Below are 19,618 nucleotides of genomic sequence, written 5' to 3'. Positions count from 1 at the left end.
AATTAATTAAAATTTTCGACGCTTAAATACGCCAAGATGCAACCAGGCGTTCCTAAGATATCCCCTCAACCAAATATCATAATAAAACATACAGTTAATTGCTATGCTAAGTGCGCTCCACTCGTAAGTCTAGTTTTTGTCGACTCCCAGATCCCGGCATTCGGGACAATCTAAATTTCTAATCATCTGAACGCCTCTGTCGTGCTAATATTGTCATTACCGACTAAGCTTTCATTTAGCTACCGTTTATTTTGATACCTGTTTCTTTGTGCAAATCAAGGTTATTAATTTGTTATTAATTAAAGGCAAAATGCTAACATATACCGTTTACTATTTATTAGGTACAATTTATTCAAATTTATGATTTTTTTAATAAAGTATACTATAATTTATAATTTCGAAACTTATTATTTGAAAAGCGGCCTTACTAGGAAATTTATTTATCCACCGCAGTTACTTATTGGAAATTATTCTACAAATTGTAAATTGTAATATACGGAGTGCGCTTCATCACCTACTTCTGAGAAAACCTTCGATGAAATCAAAATGTTACAATATTGCCTAATAAAATGAAAGGGAAATATTTCTAATATATATCCAGAATTGTTACTATAAATACAATACTTACTTATATTAAATCTAAGTGTAGGTATAGTCAGATACTAGGTATATATTTTATTTGTCTAAGAAATGGTGTTAATATCTATTTTATTTCACCTGACTAATTACTTAGCTAAAATCAACCGAAAAATCTAGTCTAAAAGCTTAAAAATAGGAAAAATGCAAATTTCAAATTAAAATGAAGCCGTCAAAGCATCCACTAGCGTAGCGGCGACGTCTTGTGAAAATGTTTAACGGCGCCGCCTGCTTACCTTCGAATACAGTTTGAACGAGTTCATCCAGAAAATTAGTTTTCTCTTTATTTATTTGGCCTGAAAAAATAAAATATAGCTTATTATATTTTGTGTTTATATTTCTATTTATTTATTTAAATTCACTTTACAATATTTTCATTTCTTCCTTATGGTAACTAGGCGCAGTCTTGAGTTCCACCACATACAGTCACACACGCAATGCCTCCAGAATTCGGTGGAAAGTTTGGAAAGGGAGTGTCACAATGGGAACGAAGTGTCTTAACACAGTCCCTGGTTCCTTCTGCCTAATCTGCTATATGCGGGATACAGGAAGCTAAAAAATATGTATAAATAAATATGTAAAAAATACTAACTACCTAAAAATATATGCTCAATTTTGTAATAATTCTGACAAAAAGAAATTATCTCCACAAGGCCCCGGCGAGATTCGAACTCGCGATCTCCTGTTTACTAGACAGGCGCTTTAACCAACTAAGCCACGGCGCCGTAGGTGGTGTGATATGACTTTGGAAAATATAGGAAGATACTGCAATTCTGACCACCGTATTATAACTTTATAACATACTTTTTTTATTTAAAAGAAATTGAAGTGGTTTGTAAAGTTTTAATAATAATTGTATAGTTTCTGAATGTCGAATTATACATTTTTTGAGTTAACGTTTTAAATCATACAAAAATAACCCTTCCATAATAATCGGGAAAAATACAATAACTAAAATGCCTGGGAAGAGTTTCAAAGAGTCAAATTGTTTTTCAGGCAGATTTTATCTATGTTTTAAGTTTATACATACCTATATAAAATTTTAAGAAAATAAAAAACAAGACAAAGATTTGATTTTATATGCCTGAATATTTCATTGCCATTAAAACATAAAAATTCACTGACCACAAAAAATCATGAAAATAATATATATAGCATATTAGAAACGAAAAAATAAATAAATTGTAGAATTAAAAAATCCCAATAACAGCTTTGTAGTTTATTCTCTACTATCTACTCGTATCAACCTTATTTAAATCACGTTTGTGGAACGTGTCAATTTGTTAGAGGACCCAAATCAAATACGTACATTTTATCATTTCATATTTCGCTTATATAATTTAATTCAAAAAGAAAATTCTTATTTCATTTGTCACGAGGATTTGACGTGATTTTTCCAACATGCAATGTATTGTGTCCATGATGTGGGTGAGACTCGTCCGATATAAAGGACCCTCGTTTTCGTTTGCGCGAAATCTTTTTGATGGATGCTTTGAAAAACGTTTCAAAATGTATTTTTTTTTCTCGCTACCGTCATTGAAGTGAGTACTCGAAGGGCATTAGAATCAATGCAAATTGCAATCATTTGTGACAAAATAACAACGCGTTTTTAGTAATTTGATTAAACGTTCAAATACAATGTACTTGTATAGGTAGATAATAAATTTTCAGAAAGATATTAAAAGCTTAAAAGCCAATCAATCTGTGTGGTTGTATAAAAAAAACTTACCTTTTATATTGATGTAGTTGTTGGGTATTGGGTATTATCATGGATTTTTGTTTAAAAAGCTAGTAGAAGTTTTTGTTTAGCTGCAATAAAACAAATAAAAAAAATAGTAAAACTAAATATTGTTTAAAAAAGGTTTTGTTATACATAAATAAAGAATATTTTGATTTTGATTGCAAAAATAGTAGATATATTTTTTCCCGATTGCTAAAGAAGGATTATGTTTTTCGCGCGTATCTTGTGTGAATGTATGTAATATTCTTTATTATCTCATATCTCCAGAACCGCTGAACGGATTTACATAATTGAGCTATTGTTAGATTTATCTTAGCAGCCCACGTGTACTTAGATAGGTGACGTTCAAAAAAATAATCATGCCGGCTGTGGGACGCCATTGGACTTAGTTTAAAAAACCACCATTAGACCATTAGACTTAAAAAAATTTCGAATACCGTAATATGGGTATCAAATTCATGAACTCAATACGATGATTTTAAAAAGGTATATCGTGATTATCATTACCATAATAAATCCTAACAAAAAAGTGAAAAATAAAAAAATATTTAAAAAAACAAAAACCCCCACTGCATAAACTAAATAAACAAGCCCAATAGTATATTACGATTAACATTCGGATAAGAATATTTCTCAAATTAAAATATTTTAACAGACCGAGCTCCAATCGAGAAAGATCCCTGTCGGCACTAATGTGCGCCTGTTTAATAAACTGGAGATCGTGGACTTAGCTCTCGTCAGGACCTTGGATAAATATAAAGAGAATTCCATTCACTCTGCAACTTTTTCATACACTATACTATCTTATAAAAACACATAAATGATTAAAAAATAATTAAGCTCGTTTTTGAGAACGAGTTTTTATAAAAAAAGAGCAAGCTACTATTTTTTTTTAAAATTTGATTCCATTTAAAAAACATTACTAAATTAAATTCAGTTCAGTTTTTAACTTATGACGCTTCGAGCATGCCAAATCAAATCAAATTAAAATAGTTTCAATCATAATAGTTTCAATAGTTGAATAAATGTGTTCTGTGGTTTCAATGTTGCCATGAGACATATAGACAAATGACAGTTGCAGTACATTTGCGAAAATGAAATTGACAAGTGAATGAAAACAGTTGCGAACGATAAGTAAACAAAATATCGTGTAAATATTTTAGATTAAGATCAGTTAAATTAGTACAATCTAATTTTAATGTGCCTTGTAACCATTTATAGCACTTTTATTCTATATATGCTTCAATATCAATGTTCCTTAGTTGATAAAGTAAGGTTATGTACATCAAGGTGATTCTACACAAAGTAATAATATTTTGACGTGGTTCCATTGAGTGGTCATCCGTATATGGGATGAAAAAGGGGCAAGTTAACTTCCTTAGTCAGTTTACACAAAGATTTCATCATGAGTGACCGCGAGAAGCCTAGTGGTTCCGGATCTGAAGAAGACAAAGGAGGCAAAAATATGAAGATTCCTTCACAACCAGTGTCTACAGGGTCTAGGTGAATAGTATTTTTGTTTCTTTTTATTACAAAAAACATTTACCAAATTATAATAAACTGCACGAAAAAGAGGATTACGATAAAGTTATTTTGAATATTTTTTCATAATCCACTTTTTATTTTAATTATACATTTATTAAAAATGTTTTATATGTCTTTTTTACAGTAGCCGTAGCTATTTTGCCAACGAACCGTTTCAATTTAGGGTTAGGGGTTCAACCATTACTGGTGCATCACCACCTAACTTTGTTACTTTAGAAGACATTATGAAAGCTGCCCATGGCATGCAGAATATGGCTTTAGCTCATGAAATTGCTGTTGATCAGGATTTCAAGTTGGAACCATTTGAACCTCCAGACAATAGGTATTTAAATATTTCTTTGATATATTTGGGTCTTCTTGATTTTTGTTTCAATTGATGATGAATAATATTTTGTATGGTATATATGCAAAATATTATTCAAATGTTTAGTTCTTTAAGATGGATATTTAATAAAACATTGAGTAATGGTCTTATAATATTTGTTTCTGCTGCTATATCTGAATATTATCATTCTCTTATTAATTTCTGTAGTATGTAATGTTAACAGATCTTTCTTTTTAAAATATTTTTGTAGCTATCAAAAGTTAGTTAAAGAAACAATGCATAGAGCCTATTTTGATATCCTAAGAGAGCAGCTGAATTCAGATCCACCTGAATATAAGCAAGCTATTGTATTATTAGGAGATGTGAAACAAGTAAGCTTATTTTAAATATTTTTTTAATACTATCCTTGAAATACTTTTTACTATTATAACATTCTAAGTGTATATTTTCTTTTTGGGTTCATGCTATATCCCACATATAGGAGAGTAGGCAAAGAGCCTAATGTCACTTCATTCCCCACAAAAGACTCAAATGCTTAAAGATTACATGTTGAGGGGCTCACATGTTCAACACCCTGCTTTGTCTTGTTACTAAAGCAAAGAAATTAAAAAATAATTCTGTGAATGTTAATCGAATCTACAACCTTTGTGTTCTGCAGTCAGACACTTTGCTACAATATGATAACAGCTCCTTGATACACAATGATGTATAGTGCAAAATATAAAATTTTCATTAAGGTTAAAGTCCATCATCTGGTTAAATTGGGACATATTAGGTGGCCTACTTTTAAAACTATATTATAATCTTAGCTACTTAAAATAATTGATAACATATGAACTTTTTTTTTATTTTAATAATAAACATGAAGGTATATCTCTGCTGTGACATATTGGGACAGTGTCTAACTGTGTCCATTTCGGAGCCCTGGTAGACAAGATGTGAAATTGAGTTCTACCACTTAACACTACACATGAACTCTCCAATATATATACAGGGTGGAAGAGGCAGCGCTTCTTTTACTGAAACTGCATGTAGGGTAAAATATGTCAAACCCAGAATTAAAAAAAAATAATCAAGGTACCTCAACGGTTTGGGCGTAGGATTTTTTTTTCATTTCACGATTTTTATCCATACCTGTATTTCGTGTCACGCACACATACGTATGCGACGTTGCCGCTTTGACAGGTAAGTGTGTGCGTGCCTATGTTATACTTTACAAATGGCGTTTTATTTTAAAACGATAATTTTATTATTTATTTTGTTTGAAAAAAACTTTTTCATTTTTGAGAATTATTTTTTTTCCGAATTATATTAGGCGTTTATAGAGTAGTTAAAACTGTGGTTTCATTTAAAATGGCGCTGACAATTCCACCCTGTACATATATTTTTAATGTAAACTATATTTCCTGAGATTAGTGTGTTCAAACAAACTCTTTTAGCTTTAACATTATAGTATAGACACAATTATGTATAACATTTTTAGCGATGTATTTACTTTCAGGGTCTCTTCTCTATTCTACTTCCGCGACACACCCGTATCAAAGATATGATAGAAGAAGTACTTGATGCAGATTTTATAAAGCAACAAGCTGAAAATAATGGTTTGGATTTCCAAAAATATGCAACATTTGTTATAGATTTGATGGCCAAGCTTGCCGCACCTGCTAGAGATGAAATGATACAAAATATTACTGTAATGACTGATACTGTAAGTGTAAATTTTGATTTATTTATGTGTTATATAATAAATGTCGCTTATACAAATTGTAGCCAAATTGGCTTAATTTCAATTATTTTTCCAAATTTTGAGGTTTGTAGTAGGAGGTATCTGATTGTGACTATTGTAGACTCTGAAGAATTAATTATTTTTATTTCGTCGCTCTGGGGACAAGACAAAGCGCGGCGTTGATTTCCGTCTCTTCACACACAATTCCTCAAAAATTTGGTGGAAAGTGTGGAACGTAACATCTTAACACTAGGTTCCTTCTTCCTGCCCCGCTCTATGTTGAATACAGCTAAAACAGAATATTTGTTTTTTTTCAAAAAGAACTTACATGACATCATGTTATACAGTTAATATGGGTAAGAAAGCAAATGTTAAAACCTTTGAACATGTCTGACTCATTTGGTAATATAAAGTCTTTGAACTTGAATATGAATCACACATTTACTTGCTGGATCATAAATGTAATTCACATGATCTAATTTCTTTGTATACATCCTCAATACTTATAACATGTGATTATAAAAATAATAAAGGCCTAATGGTCGCTGCGGTCATAGTGTGACAGTTTTTAAAAATTTCGTATTCAAATCCTGGTACATTTAATGTTTTTCTACCTTTTCCAAAAAAATCACAATAAAAAGAATAAATATCATTAAAAAATATTTTCCAGGTGGATATATTCCGTGCGATCTTGGAAACTCTCGAAGTTCTAAAACTAGATCTAGCAAATACACTAATAGCCATGATAAGACCGCACGTACAGCAGGAGAGTGTGGAATACGAGAGAGCCAAGTTTGATGAAATGTTAAAGATTACTGAAGGTAGTTTTTTTAATTTGCAGCTTGTTGTTTTTGTTCAACATATAGGAGAATATGCAGAGAGAACTTAGTGTTGAGACTCACTCTCATGCCCCCGAGTAAGAATTGAACCCACAGCGTTTACCAAGGCGTGATGGCGTTAAGTAGGATGGCTTTATATTTTAACCATTATTTTTTCTCTGATCTAATTATATAAAATACATTGAGTTTCACAATGGACACGGAACGAAAAATATATCTAAAAAAATTATAATCTGTTACAGATGGTCTTCAACATACTAAAGCATGGCTTCTAAGTCATACAGATAAATCCGAACTAAGTCTTCCAGTGACCGACGCGATCGTTATAAGGAATGTCACAGCTCAAAGTTTAGCTAAGGCATACCTCGAATTGTTGGAGTGGGATGATAATAAGAAATATCCTGAGGTTAGTTTTTTCCATTTTATTCTTTTCTATCGTGTGTCTTAGCTGTATCCCGAATAAAGCAGTGTAGACAGTGGGAACCTAGTGATAAGACGCTCCGTTCCCCACGTAGCGCCCGTAATTTTCGAAAGCTTCGGATTGTAAATAATAATTCGAATTCTCTTCTCTTCGAATTTGCAATATTTTTTCGTAAAATATAATTTTCTTTATTATATCCACAGACAATCCTATTAGACAAGCCACGGTTTACAGAACTAGGTATACAAGTATACCGCCTAATATCTGTGGCCTCCATCTTGCTAGTCAGCCCCTCCTTTGCCGGCGACTCGCAAATGCAACATAAACAAAATCTTAAAGACAAGATATTTATTATTTTGGACAATGCTAGTAATGATATGTGAGTTTTCATTTAATGATAGTATATTTTTTTTTATTTTCCCCTACCCAAAACAACTATTTTTATTTCAGAGAACTGAAAGCCATATTACCTTCTATTGCGGAAGAAGTAGTTCTTGTAACAGAGCAAGTTCTGGAAGGTCTCAATCAAGACCCATTGCCAAGTGAAACTAAAGAAGTTATAAGAAGTCAGATTTTGTCTCTTAGAGACCCTGAACATAGAGTTAGACAAATTGTTCGTGAGTATTAAATTAACTATGTACATGGTATATGTAAAAATATTCCTGTTTATGTATTGTTTTAACTTATATTAATTTATATGTTACAATACAATAACATTGAAAAAAAAATTATTTAAAAAAAATGAGAATAGTTAGGTTAAATGGAACACAGTGCTTGAATACTTAAACATGTATAAAAATTTGAACATAGGCGACTCGGACCCGGGTCTCTTGGGAACCGTCCCAGCAATCAAGCCAATAAAGTTCACATTCTATCAAACGATGTACAAATTCTTAAATATGAAAATTTTAACAGTAGTGTTTAAGTGGAGGTTTCTAAGAGGCATACATACATTTCCAAAAAAATATTATTCTGTCCTGTTCATATAGTGGGGAATGACACTTATAATATTTTACTTTACGCTGTATCCCACTCACAGCAGGTTAGACAGAGAGAAACTAGTGTTAAGGCATTTCGTTCCCTATTTTCCGTCGAATTTTTCGAGGAGGAACGGAACGGACGGAACTCGACGCCGGGTTTTTACTTTGGTGTCAGAGCGAAGAAATTAAAATATTAATAAATAATTATTCTATCCACTAGCGTCGCTTTATAGTCACACCCTTGTGCCTCTAAGTCACGACGGCCTCACAATATTTTTCTATCTTTATTATGTGAATTTAAAAAAATGTTATTTTTTTTCCCAGGTCAAAGGATCCTAGAGTTCCTCAAAATGATACTTGTCTGCGCTGGCGGTTCAAGACAGATACCCGTAGGTCTATCAGCCTTCACCAAGGAACTGACCCACGTGTCCGGAACCCTTTTACGCTATGTCATGCATAATAAAGCGGTATTTACTAAACATTATATGGATATTGTTGAAGAGGAATTGAGTAGACCTTGACGTGCTTTTGGGTTGTTTAGGATTTTTTTGATTGAGTTAAATTTCGATATAATTGAACTGGCGACCCAAATGAGGCTTCGCCCGCTTTAATTTGTTGTTGGTTGTACCCAAATTATAGAAAAAATATTTATATTGTGGCCTATGTATTATTGATGTATAAGCTATGTTACTGTAGTTTCATCTAAATCAGTTCAGTAGTTTTTGTATGAAAGCGGGACAAATATCCATCCTCATAAATTTTTACATTTATAATATTACTAGGATGATAATTTTTAAATATTATGAAGTAATCGACAATAGTTATAGTCTCGTTAAATGTTTAATCTTATTTTTTTTGCAATAATCTTGAAGAAAAAGCTAACTTAAATAGTTAAAGCTTGTAAGTTCAACTTTAAAGTATACCTTTGAAAGGTGCAGCATCAACTTCTGTTAAAGCAAACATTTTTTAACAATATTTTATTGTATTTATTAAATGAAAATTCAATAAGAAACGTGTAAAAACAATAAAATTATTGAAAATAAACTTATTGTCTATTCTCTTGCTATAAATAAAATAAATAAAATTGATAAAATCTCCCATGTTTATTTTCAGTGAGATTTTATTGCTTAGAAATTAGTGAACATTATCTAACCCAATTTTGTAACTAAAATTTATATACAGCAAAGTAAGTATAAGAAACATTATTATAAAACTCACTTAAATGTTCTATAGATTTCAAACAAACTTATTTAAAGTATTTTTTAACTTTTTGTCACAAGTACAGTTAAAATAAGTGCATATTTATTGACAATTATCAATCTAGCTAGAGGTATTTTTTTAAATAAAACTCAACCAGAAAACAATAGACAAAATTCTGCCACTTTGATTTTTTATAAATAATTTCAATATCCATCAGAGGCCGTGATGGCGCAGTACCACAAACGTGCGACTATAAACGCGACGTTGATTGATTGACGACGACTGTTGATTCGATTTCCACTCGGGGGAATTTCGACTGTTCCGATATATGCGGATTACAATTCCAGTATTTCTACTATTTATATACTTCGAATATTTAATATAATTAGCCATCTCCATATAACAAATTATAATCCGCCTAAAATTTGCTAATTTTGTACTTTCATATAGAGAAAAAAAAACATTTTAACAAGGAAATAATTTTAATGGTGTATAGAGTAATAGTCAAATCTAAATATTTTAGTCATGAATTCTTAAAATATATTATAGTATTAATGGTATTTAAAATTTTACAGTTACATAAAACATAAAATTAGAATGAACCCAAATGTACTAGTATGCAATCCTATTTAAAAAAAAAACCTACTACTATTCACGAAAAAAAAAACAAAATACTAATGAATTACAATGGGTGGTTATGATTTACCAAGATAATGTTTGTGTGGTCTTTATTACTATATATTCAATACAAAGAAATGTAATAAAAGCTATGAACAATAACAAGGAATAATATTTACTATTATAAGAATGTTTAGCCTGAGAATAACGGCTGCAACAATACGTACAAATTGACAATATTATTAAATGAAATTGATTTATACAAATCCCTATATTCTTTTTTATTTTTAAAATTCATCAATCGGATTTTTTTTATTTTCAAAAGTATAAATATACAAAAAAATATTTTTAAACGTATAAATATACAAAATTATTTCTGTATTTCAATTTGCCATTTCCATGCCACAAAGAGCATTCGAAGAAAATCGTCATTATTGTGTATTAAAATTTAAATATAAGTGAAATGTTTTATATTTTTAAATTTACTTGAATGAAATTGTGTTTATTATTATTAATTAATCTTATACAAAATGCTTCCTTACTAACACAAAAAGATTGTTTTAAAATTTTATAAAAAATAGATGCATTTATTCCTTAAATGAAAAAATAAGCATTTTTAATTCAAAGGATCAATGTTTTAAATATGTAATGTGTTGTAAAATTTTGTATGTACACAGAATAAAAATTAATATATTGTGCAAATGTTTGTTTTTTTTTAAATTATTTAATTCTCACTTACTCTACAGACTTATGGTCCGTACCTTTTGTCATCTTATGCATTTCTTTTAATATTTTTTATTGTCTTTAGATATTACCTAGAACTCGACTTATATTATTGTATACTACATATATTTCTATATTTATACAATATCACCTAAAGAGAGTCCAGTTATTCATTTCAGTTGCCACTTGCTAACTTAACTATAACACTGTAATCTAAAGCTATATGCATAAAAAAAATTATCGATGTTTGTTCCATTTTACCAGTTTTCTTATTGCATTTACAAATTTTGGTAACAAAACAAAGCGCGAACGTTAAACGCGGCGTTAAGTTCCACAATTCAACAAGGAGCTCTTAACACTTGATTCCATCTGCCCACTTTATGCGGGAATACTCTGAATTTTGCTGCTATGAAATTATTTTTGTATTGATGAATTATAATAAACAAAATTGATTATTGTAAATATACTACTGAATTCGATTTGGGTAACAAACGAAAATTTAAATTTTCAAAATATATTTTTTATAATGATTTTCATCAAAACGTAATATATCTAATTAAAATAAAACAAAACAGTAAATAAAAATGTTTATTGAAGTCATTTACATAATATGTCGACGTAAAATAATCTAATCCGAGCCGCTTCGACGCGAAGACGCACTTGATGCGGACCCACTGCGTGAACCCTGCGATACATAAAAAATATATTAAACTTTTTTCTTTTTTGGGGCGTTGAGTTCCGCCGTTCAACACGCAATGTCTCGAAAATTTTAGAATTAAAAATTTTAGGAACGGTGTGTCTTTTAAACCCCGTTTATGCGGAATACAACGTGAAGTACAAAAATTTTTTTTTTTAGTTTCACGCGTTTTCCCGTGTAGTAAGGAAAACAGTGTTAGCTCTGTTTGTCTCTGTTGTTGCGACTGCGACTGTAAACGCGACAGGTTGTAGGTTCGATTCTCACCCGAAGAAATGAAAATATTAATTTAACATTTTCATTCCTCTCGAAGGAATTTAATATTATTAATGACTGACTTGACCTTTAATAATATTAAATATTTAGTTCTTTCGAGAGGGAACCGAACCGATAATCGTCGTATCTAGAGTCACACGCTTATATCGCTGCCACAAAAAGAGCAATTAGCTCTCTTAAAATGTTTTTAGACTTAAGATAAATAATGAATCTAGAAATATTCAAATAATATGTGGAACTATAATAAATAATAATTTTATTGTTACTTTACTTCCATTACTTAATAAGTAACAAATATACAATCATTAAAATTAAAATCTTAATAAAATTAAACAATAAATATACTCACTTGTCTAGACCCACTAGGAGACCGACTCTTAGATCTATCTGACCCAGATCCAGACCCAGAATTGCGTCTGGAACTGGCTCTAGACGATGCCTTTGAAGCTGTACCCTTTGAAGAAGCGCGGGAAGCTCGTGAAGAGGCCCGAGAAGCTCTTGAAGCTCGGGACGAAGCGCGAGAACTTGCCTTCGATGAGGCCTTGGAACCCTAAAACATTATAATTGTTGCCTATAATTGTTAATAAATTTACACAAAAATCAAATATACACTTTATGTAAATGGTCACACACACCCACCTTATGTAAACGGTCACTAAAGGCAATTGTTAATTACTTTATCATTCACCAAAATAATAACAACTTCCTTATTTAGATAGACGTTATATAATTTTTAAAAAACAAAAAAAAATCTTTTAAATGTTTTATGCCACTTATTATTTAAAAAAAACGTATAAAAATTTTACGTAGCGGTATTTGCAATAATAAGAAAAAAATTCTAAGCTTTAGCTACTGGAGAATTCATTAATCATCATATTACTTTAAAAAAAGACACCTAAATCTCACATACCTTTCCACTGCCTTTAGAACTGGCCCTAGACCTAGACCTAGATCTTTCACTTGCCGAACTATTCCTGGACCCTTTACTCTTGGAGCTGGCGCGGGATGCGCGTGATGATGCACGGGATCCCGACCTTGAACGGGATGCTGACCTGGAATTTGATCATTTTTGTATAGAAAATGCTGTAATATATATAAAATGTTGCTCTACCTGAATGTGAAGAAATCAATGTCTTGATATTAAAGTCATATTAACCCTCAATTCAAGACAATGTTTATTGTGACACAAGGTAGGGTTAGGAGGCAAGTGTTACAAGGATGGGTTAAAAAATCTCAATTTAAGGTTAGAATGGATAGAATTATTAATTTAATTTGAAATTAATTAATTATTAATCTAATTGAATTATTTATTTAGCTTTACGCTGTATCCTGCACATAGCAGAATAGGCCGTGGAAACCTAATGTTAAAAACTGTTCCTAATTTTCTGACGAATTTTTGTGATATTGCGGAAACGTCAAACATTGCGCATTGAGTAGTGAAACTCAACGCCGCGCTTTGTCTCGTCAATATAGCGAGAAATGAAAATAACTTGCTGAATACGGGATGCAGCGTGGAGCTGAAAAAAGTCCTACATACCTGGCAGACCCAGACTGGGCAGATCCAGATCTAGACCTGGACTTCCTGGACCCAGATCCAGACCGAGAACGACTTCTGGATTTAGATTTGGACTTTGATTTTGACTTGGAGCGTTCCCTAGACCCTGACCTTGATCTGTTCGAACCCTTTGACTTTTCTGAACCTTGAGGTGACTTAGAGCCAGATTTTGAACGGGAACGTGATCTGGAATAAAGAAATATAAGCAAAAATAATTCGAAATGCATATTTTTTTTCATTTTTTTTCATTCCTCATCATTTCATTTCTTACATATAAATTTTTTATTTCAATGAGAATTGAACTGTCAAGTACAGCGTGTACAACTACCATTGTACTAATATATAGTTAGCCTGTTGGATACAACTTTCGAAATACATATATTAACACTTATTAAAAATAGTTAATCACTTAACAATAGTGTAGACGGCGGCCCAAGTTAAACATTTCATTTCCAAGTTTCCGCCCAATTCTCGAGACATTGCTTGTTGAGCGGTGATTCAACCCCGCGCTTTGTAGTAAACACTAATAACACAAAATACGTAATCGTTTCCGTATCTACGAATTAAAATTTTGACGACCCGGAACATCCATGAGATATTTTCCAGGGGAGGCCTTGACTTGAGTTTCAAACTTGATTTAATCTCGTACATAGCAGTGTAGCAGTATAGGCAGCAGAGGAGCTTGGAAAACTAAGTGTCAAGACAACCTTCCCATTAAGACAACTTCATTCCCCACTTTCTGCCGAATTCTGGAGGCAGTGCGCGGAACTCAACGCAGCGATTTGCCTTGTTACCAGAGCGAGCGAGGGAAAATATTAAATATTTCATGTCCTTGAGTTATAGTCTCACACACATGTGCCTCTTTTTACATACATGTACTTAAAGTACCAACCTTTCTTTATCATTTTGAGTTTGTTTCTCTTCCTCTTCTTCTTCATCATCTTCTTCCTCCTCCTCCTCATCTTCTTCCTAAAACAATAAAAAGGCAACTATTTATAATAAAGATTATTATTTCTTTGCATTATTTATTAGTAAATATTTTATATTTCAAAGATTATTATTAAGATTGAACAGCTTGTTATTCTTGTTACCTGTGGTGAATAGAGTACAACCAGTGCAATATAAAGGATAAGCCAAATAAATATTTACATTATTAAATACAAAAAAAAAAACTATCTAACACAATTAAGACTAAAATGATATTCAAAAATGTAACTATAAAATATTTTCATCCTCACACAATATACCACAAACAGCAAGGTGGGCCTCTGTCTAAGAAGAGGGAACTTGGTGTTAATTCATTCCATTTCCCAAGTACTGTCCAATTTTCCAGTCATTTTTTGTCCAATTTTCAAGACATTGTGTGTTGAGGGGGGGAGCTCAACGCCGCGTAATTATAAATTCAAAGCTTATATTCACCTGTGGTGGCTCCAACTGTTTCTCCCTCAATCTCAACATCCTATGTTCACTTGCACTTAATGGCCTATGGGTTACCACTAAGCGGGTTAGGGCCTGAGCCGCAGCTCCTGCTCGAGCACGACGTTTTGATAAGCGCACTCTTGTTTCAAGCTCATTGTAGTATATACAATGATTGCGTACCACCTGGAAATAAATATAAATTAATGTATAAAAATAATACGGCGGATTCACCCACTTAAACTACATAACTATTTATTTAGTATTCTTACTTTATAATTACTTTCGTGTTCTAATAACATTATAATTTCGAAAATATTCATCCATTTGTAGATAGATTAGAGGTTTTCTTACATCTTATAAAAGAAGTCAGATTCAGTGGGACTTACTATTGAAATATTATGTTATCTAATTTTCATTTTTATAAATATTGCTAGTAGAACGGTGGAGCATCTTTGATATGTCAGTAAAGTTGCAATGATAAAAATTGCTTTATAAAAATGTAGCAAAATGAAAATTAATTAGGAATCCATGTTATTAAACAATACTCACCAAAAAGTAATTTTCCTCGTAACCCTTAGAAGCTTTACTTTTGACATTCCAGTTATATTCTCTAGCCATTTTATATTCATATGTATCTTCGTCCATGTAGGGTATGTTCTCTGCTATATCACGACGTCTTTTTTGTATTGTGTCTTCAGTTGGCAAACAGTATGCTACAAATTGTTCACCACTTTCATCCATCACACCCCTGAGCAAGAGTATTAATATTTAATATTAAAAATTTTGTACAATTACTTAAAATTTAATAAGCATCTGACTTTAAATGCAATGTTTGTTAGTTCAATCTCCACTTGAGAAAATGATTATATGTAAACTAATACCATTTTCGCCCTTAGGTAAACAAAAATGTCGCTTTTTAAAAATAATGTGAAAAAACAAAAAATAAAAGAAAATTCACAAAAGAAATATTTAAACAATGTGATAATGTGAAACAGGACATAAGTTCCATCTCCAGTAAGGGAACATATTATTTTCACCTTAATATAAGAAAATTAAATGACATTAAATTCTCTCTGCCTGCCTGTAAAAAAATATTACTTATATTTACCTAATCATAGCTTGAGACATAGCTTCAATCTGTCCAGCAATATTTTTATCTACCGGTGCCGGATCCGAATCAAATATGACCTGAGCACATGGGTACTTCCACATATCAAAGTCAGGGAACACTGACATAACCTCAACAGGTGTTACACCAGGCTTACTGTAATGCTTCTCAATAGGCTTCTTATTGTCTTCAAATGTCTTTTCAATGGCTTTAATTTGGCTATCTCTGTCCATGTACAGGGTTTCTTCACTGAATATTTTCTTGACATTGTAACCCACTTTTGCTTCAACCTGTAATAAATTGTAGGTTTATTGTTATTTTTTATCAATTTCACACTATATTTAGGGGAGTTCTAATAAAGAATAAATAAGAATTTCAAGGTAGTTCGATAAGAATGTCTATCTTAAATGGTCACACTCCTTCAACAATGAACACTGCCCAAGAGGCAGAGGTTTAAGTTCAAATTGTTATTATTATTTTCTAAACATTTACTTCTTTGATGTTAAATAACAATTTCAGAATATTTAACAAATACCATTTTCTTTTGCAATACAATCATTTTTAAGAGAAAGGCAAAATTTTAAAAATTGTCTACAGAGGGCTACCAACAAATTTTATGTTGTACAATGCATACAAGAATTTCTAAGTAGCTCTATAAGATTGTTCATGTTTGGGTTAATTGGCGACAAGCGCTTTGACAAGAACTTCATTCAAATCTTTATACATTTTCTTATAAAATATAAAATAATTGTTTTTTTTTTTTTCTTTTTATTTAAGAGCTTTGTCGTGACAACGACCATGAACTAACATTAATTAGAATGTTAACCAAACAGGGCGGCTGTTTGGTTAACATTCTAATTAATGTTAGTTACAATCAATTATTTTTATTCTGAACTATATACAATATTTTTTTTCCTAACACAGAGTCTGGCACTGCTAAAGCACTATTACATGCTCCTATATCATTGTAGAAATCTCTGCAAATTAACCGACGTCTCAGAGGCTCATTCTGGACACATTCCATCGTAACATGATATGCACAACAATTAGGAGAATCAATTTTTTTCCTTAGAAATGTGAATTTGTTTGATGGAATGTGTCCCGACCTAAGTCTTAAACACATCACACAATCTTTTCTATTTAGGCAAACAGAGTCAATCCACGATTTTATTGAAGGTTCTGCTTGAATAGTTCTGTACCAAATACCCTTAGTTAGAGATCGTTGGTCAAAATATTCCTTCCAAAACGAGTAACACAAATAATTGTTTCTAGTACAAACCTTTTCCATGGACTGTGGTTGGAAACGAGTTTGTTCAGTAGAAATATATTCAGAACGTCGTAACCATGATACACTTTTAGCATGATGTCGAGATCGCTTCGAATCTTGAGGAGTAAGCACATCGTCTTCTAACAGTTTTTCATCTGCTGGGTCTAGCTGTGCATTACCGTCGCCTTGATATATATCCCGGTTTATTAAGTCAATATGTACACCCAAATCATGCTCTGTTAATATTTCATAACGATAACTTTTTTCCAAAGACGTCGGATTATATTGAATAAAACGAGTAGACGGAAATGGATATGTAATAAATTTTAAATCAAAAGGTATATCTGGAAGAGTGTTGCAATATTTGACTCGAGTAACTAGATCCGACCTGAAATAAAAGTGGAATCATAAATAAAATCATCAAATATCAGCAAAAGTTTGAAAGCAAATATATACAAACTAACCTCCTCTCTCCTGTCCTCTGTGGACGTTTCTCCCTCTCCGGCTCATTAGTTTGAACGGTTGGAGGCATTTTTGCTGATATCTGGTCAAATTTTTCTTAAATTATACATTTATTCACAAAACTACACTAGTACACACGAAACATTTATTAAATTTAACGCTAGGCGCTAGCAACGTAAAAATATTTTGACATATGACATATGCAATGTTGAATACACAGAAAAATATCGTAGAAAAAAGATGTGCATTATGTTTATTTTTTACTCTCTTTGATGTTTTTTTTACTTATACGGTACGATATCATATCATAATATAATTAATTATTTCACGTTCCTGGAATGTAATTCGTTTCTTTTTTTATCGATGTGGTTGAATAAATTTTTAAATTTTATAATACTTTTACTAACAAACTATAAAAATATATGTAAATTCAGTTTACATGATTGAATTTGTCATTTTAACTTTAAAATTAAACATTTTATTCAGCTGAGTGAAGCGAAGCTCTTAGGTCAAAAGTGTGTTTCGTTGTAATACCACTTCTACTATCGATAGGCTATCGATATTCTATCGATAGTTGTCCGATAGAAGGACTATCGATATTATAATCGATAGTATTGATTAAATAGATAGTATCGAAACTATCGATAGTTCAAAAGGGTACAATACTATCGGACAAATGCAATATTATCTCCCCCCACCTCCTCCGCGCAGGCGTGCCCCAGGGCTCCACGCTCAGTCCTATCCTGTACTCGTTGTACTCCAGTGACATGCCGATCATTTCGGATGTTCACATGGCTATGTACGCCGACGATACAGCCCTTTTCACAACCGGACATTGTACTATCTTATTAAAAGATCGACTCCAGAAAGCGGCCCGTGCACTCGGTGAGTGGTTCCGCCTATGGAGAATCGAAGTCAACCCCGAGAAGAGTAAAGCAATACTCTTCCCTCTCAATAAAACTGAAAGTGAGGCCTATAGGACTCACTTTCAAACCCCACATTAAAAATGTATGCAATAAAGCAAAGTACATTCTCAATAGACTATATTATCTCATAAACAAGAATAGTAAAATGTCACTTAGAAATAAGCTGACACTATACAAAACTTGTATTAGACCTGTCCTTACTTACGCTTGCGTTGCGTTCGCGCACACCAAGCTTGATCCCTTGCAAAAGGTTCAAAATAAATTCTTGTGTATCGCATCAGGTTCCCCCTGGTACGTGCGTAATGTCGACCTACATAGAGATTTTGAAGTGGAATCGATTTACGAGCACTGCAAACACTTAGCGAAGCGCTACTTTGAGCGCGCAGGCTCGCACGCGAATCCCCTCGTCGCTGAGGCGTGTAACACGCCTCACGCGCTCCGTAGACGCCCGCGTAGCGTCCTCTTAGACCCCGATGACGCCATTACCGTAGCAAACGCCCCGTACGTAGGTAGGAAACACACTACACACGCACGACACACACACCGTCGTCGCCGGAATCGACGACGTAGTCTAACTTATCTCACGGCCCGGCGGCGTCTCGGCGCCGTCAGGTCCAGCGGTTAGGGACCGTTAGCTCCCTTAGATTAGTCTAATTTTATCCCCCAGTCGCGGCTTTGCTTAGAATAGGGAAACTCCCAGTCCGCTCGACGACCGCAAGTCGAGGTCCGAGCCCCGCAGGGGGCGGTCTTGCATCGTCGGCTCTCCCACAGGCAGCCACACAGTGCCTGCATATTTTCAGGGACAGAGTACCCTCTTCCCTACCCGCCCGGTGTCGCTGTAAAGGCCAATAGGGCTAACAGCATTAACATCAAGACCGAAAAAAAAAAAAAGCAGTACTATCGATATTATCGATAGTATCGTATCTCCCAGTCAGAAAAGTATCGATACAATCGATACTATCGATTGTATCGATACTTTTCTGACATATGCAATACAATCGATAGTATCGATTGTATTGCATATGTCCGTTGTAGGGAGTTATTTCACTTCTTGTGAAAAGTTTGACATATTTTTACATAAAAAAAATCACAGGAAGGGAAAAGTTTGGCAAAGAATCAATCAATGTCAGCTTAACATTATTAAAAAAAGTATAAAA

At 32.6% G+C, this 19,618-nt stretch overlaps 2 protein-coding genes and 1 non-coding gene across 4 annotated transcripts; 1 reads left to right on the top strand and 2 right to left on the bottom strand.

Moving 5' to 3' along the window:
- Positions 1–1,287: 1,287 nt before the first annotated feature.
- On the bottom strand, positions 1,288–1,361 carry TRNAT-AGU (transfer RNA threonine (anticodon AGU)). The gene has a single exon. It is a non-coding gene; the product is annotated as a tRNA-Thr (tRNA).
- A 1,891-nt stretch (positions 1,362–3,252) lies between these two features.
- Positions 3,253–10,733, top strand: LOC146533144 (T-complex protein 11-like protein 1). 2 transcript variants are annotated; one of them, XM_085196101.1, is made up of 9 exons: positions 3,253–3,880; positions 4,047–4,244; positions 4,498–4,618; positions 5,749–5,955; positions 6,644–6,794; positions 7,055–7,218; positions 7,437–7,612; positions 7,684–7,850; positions 8,538–10,733. In XM_085196101.1, the coding sequence occupies exons 1-9, from the start codon at positions 3,783–3,785 to the stop codon at positions 8,732–8,734; spliced, it is 1,479 nt and encodes a 492-aa protein (XP_085052227.1). In that variant the 5' UTR covers positions 3,253–3,782; the 3' UTR covers positions 8,735–10,733. The 2 variants fall into 2 exon arrangements, with proteins under 2 accessions (XP_085052227.1, XP_085052228.1); XM_085196102.1 differs by having other exon boundaries at positions 3,457–3,880; positions 4,050–4,244.
- A 595-nt stretch (positions 10,734–11,328) lies between these two features.
- atms (RNA polymerase II-associated factor 1-like protein antimeros) lies at positions 11,329–17,740 on the bottom strand. The gene is made up of 10 exons (XM_085196100.1): positions 17,538–17,740; positions 17,086–17,461; positions 15,807–16,096; positions 15,248–15,446; positions 14,699–14,881; positions 14,172–14,248; positions 13,262–13,465; positions 12,635–12,776; positions 12,074–12,274; positions 11,329–11,439 (listed from the first exon to the last, which is right to left on the bottom strand). Exons 1-10 carry the CDS (start codon positions 17,603–17,605, stop codon positions 11,383–11,385), a joined length of 1,797 nt encoding a protein of 598 aa, XP_085052226.1. The 5' UTR covers positions 17,606–17,740; the 3' UTR covers positions 11,329–11,382.
- Positions 17,741–19,618: the final 1,878 nt, after the last annotated feature.

Source organism: Heliconius melpomene, chromosome 13 (genome assembly GCF_056956725.1).
Source record: "Heliconius melpomene rosina isolate 202511_hmr_F chromosome 13, ASM5695672v1, whole genome shotgun sequence".
NCBI lineage: Eukaryota > Metazoa > Arthropoda > Insecta > Lepidoptera > Nymphalidae > Heliconius > Heliconius melpomene.
This window is presented reverse-complemented; position numbering and strand designations above follow the sequence as displayed.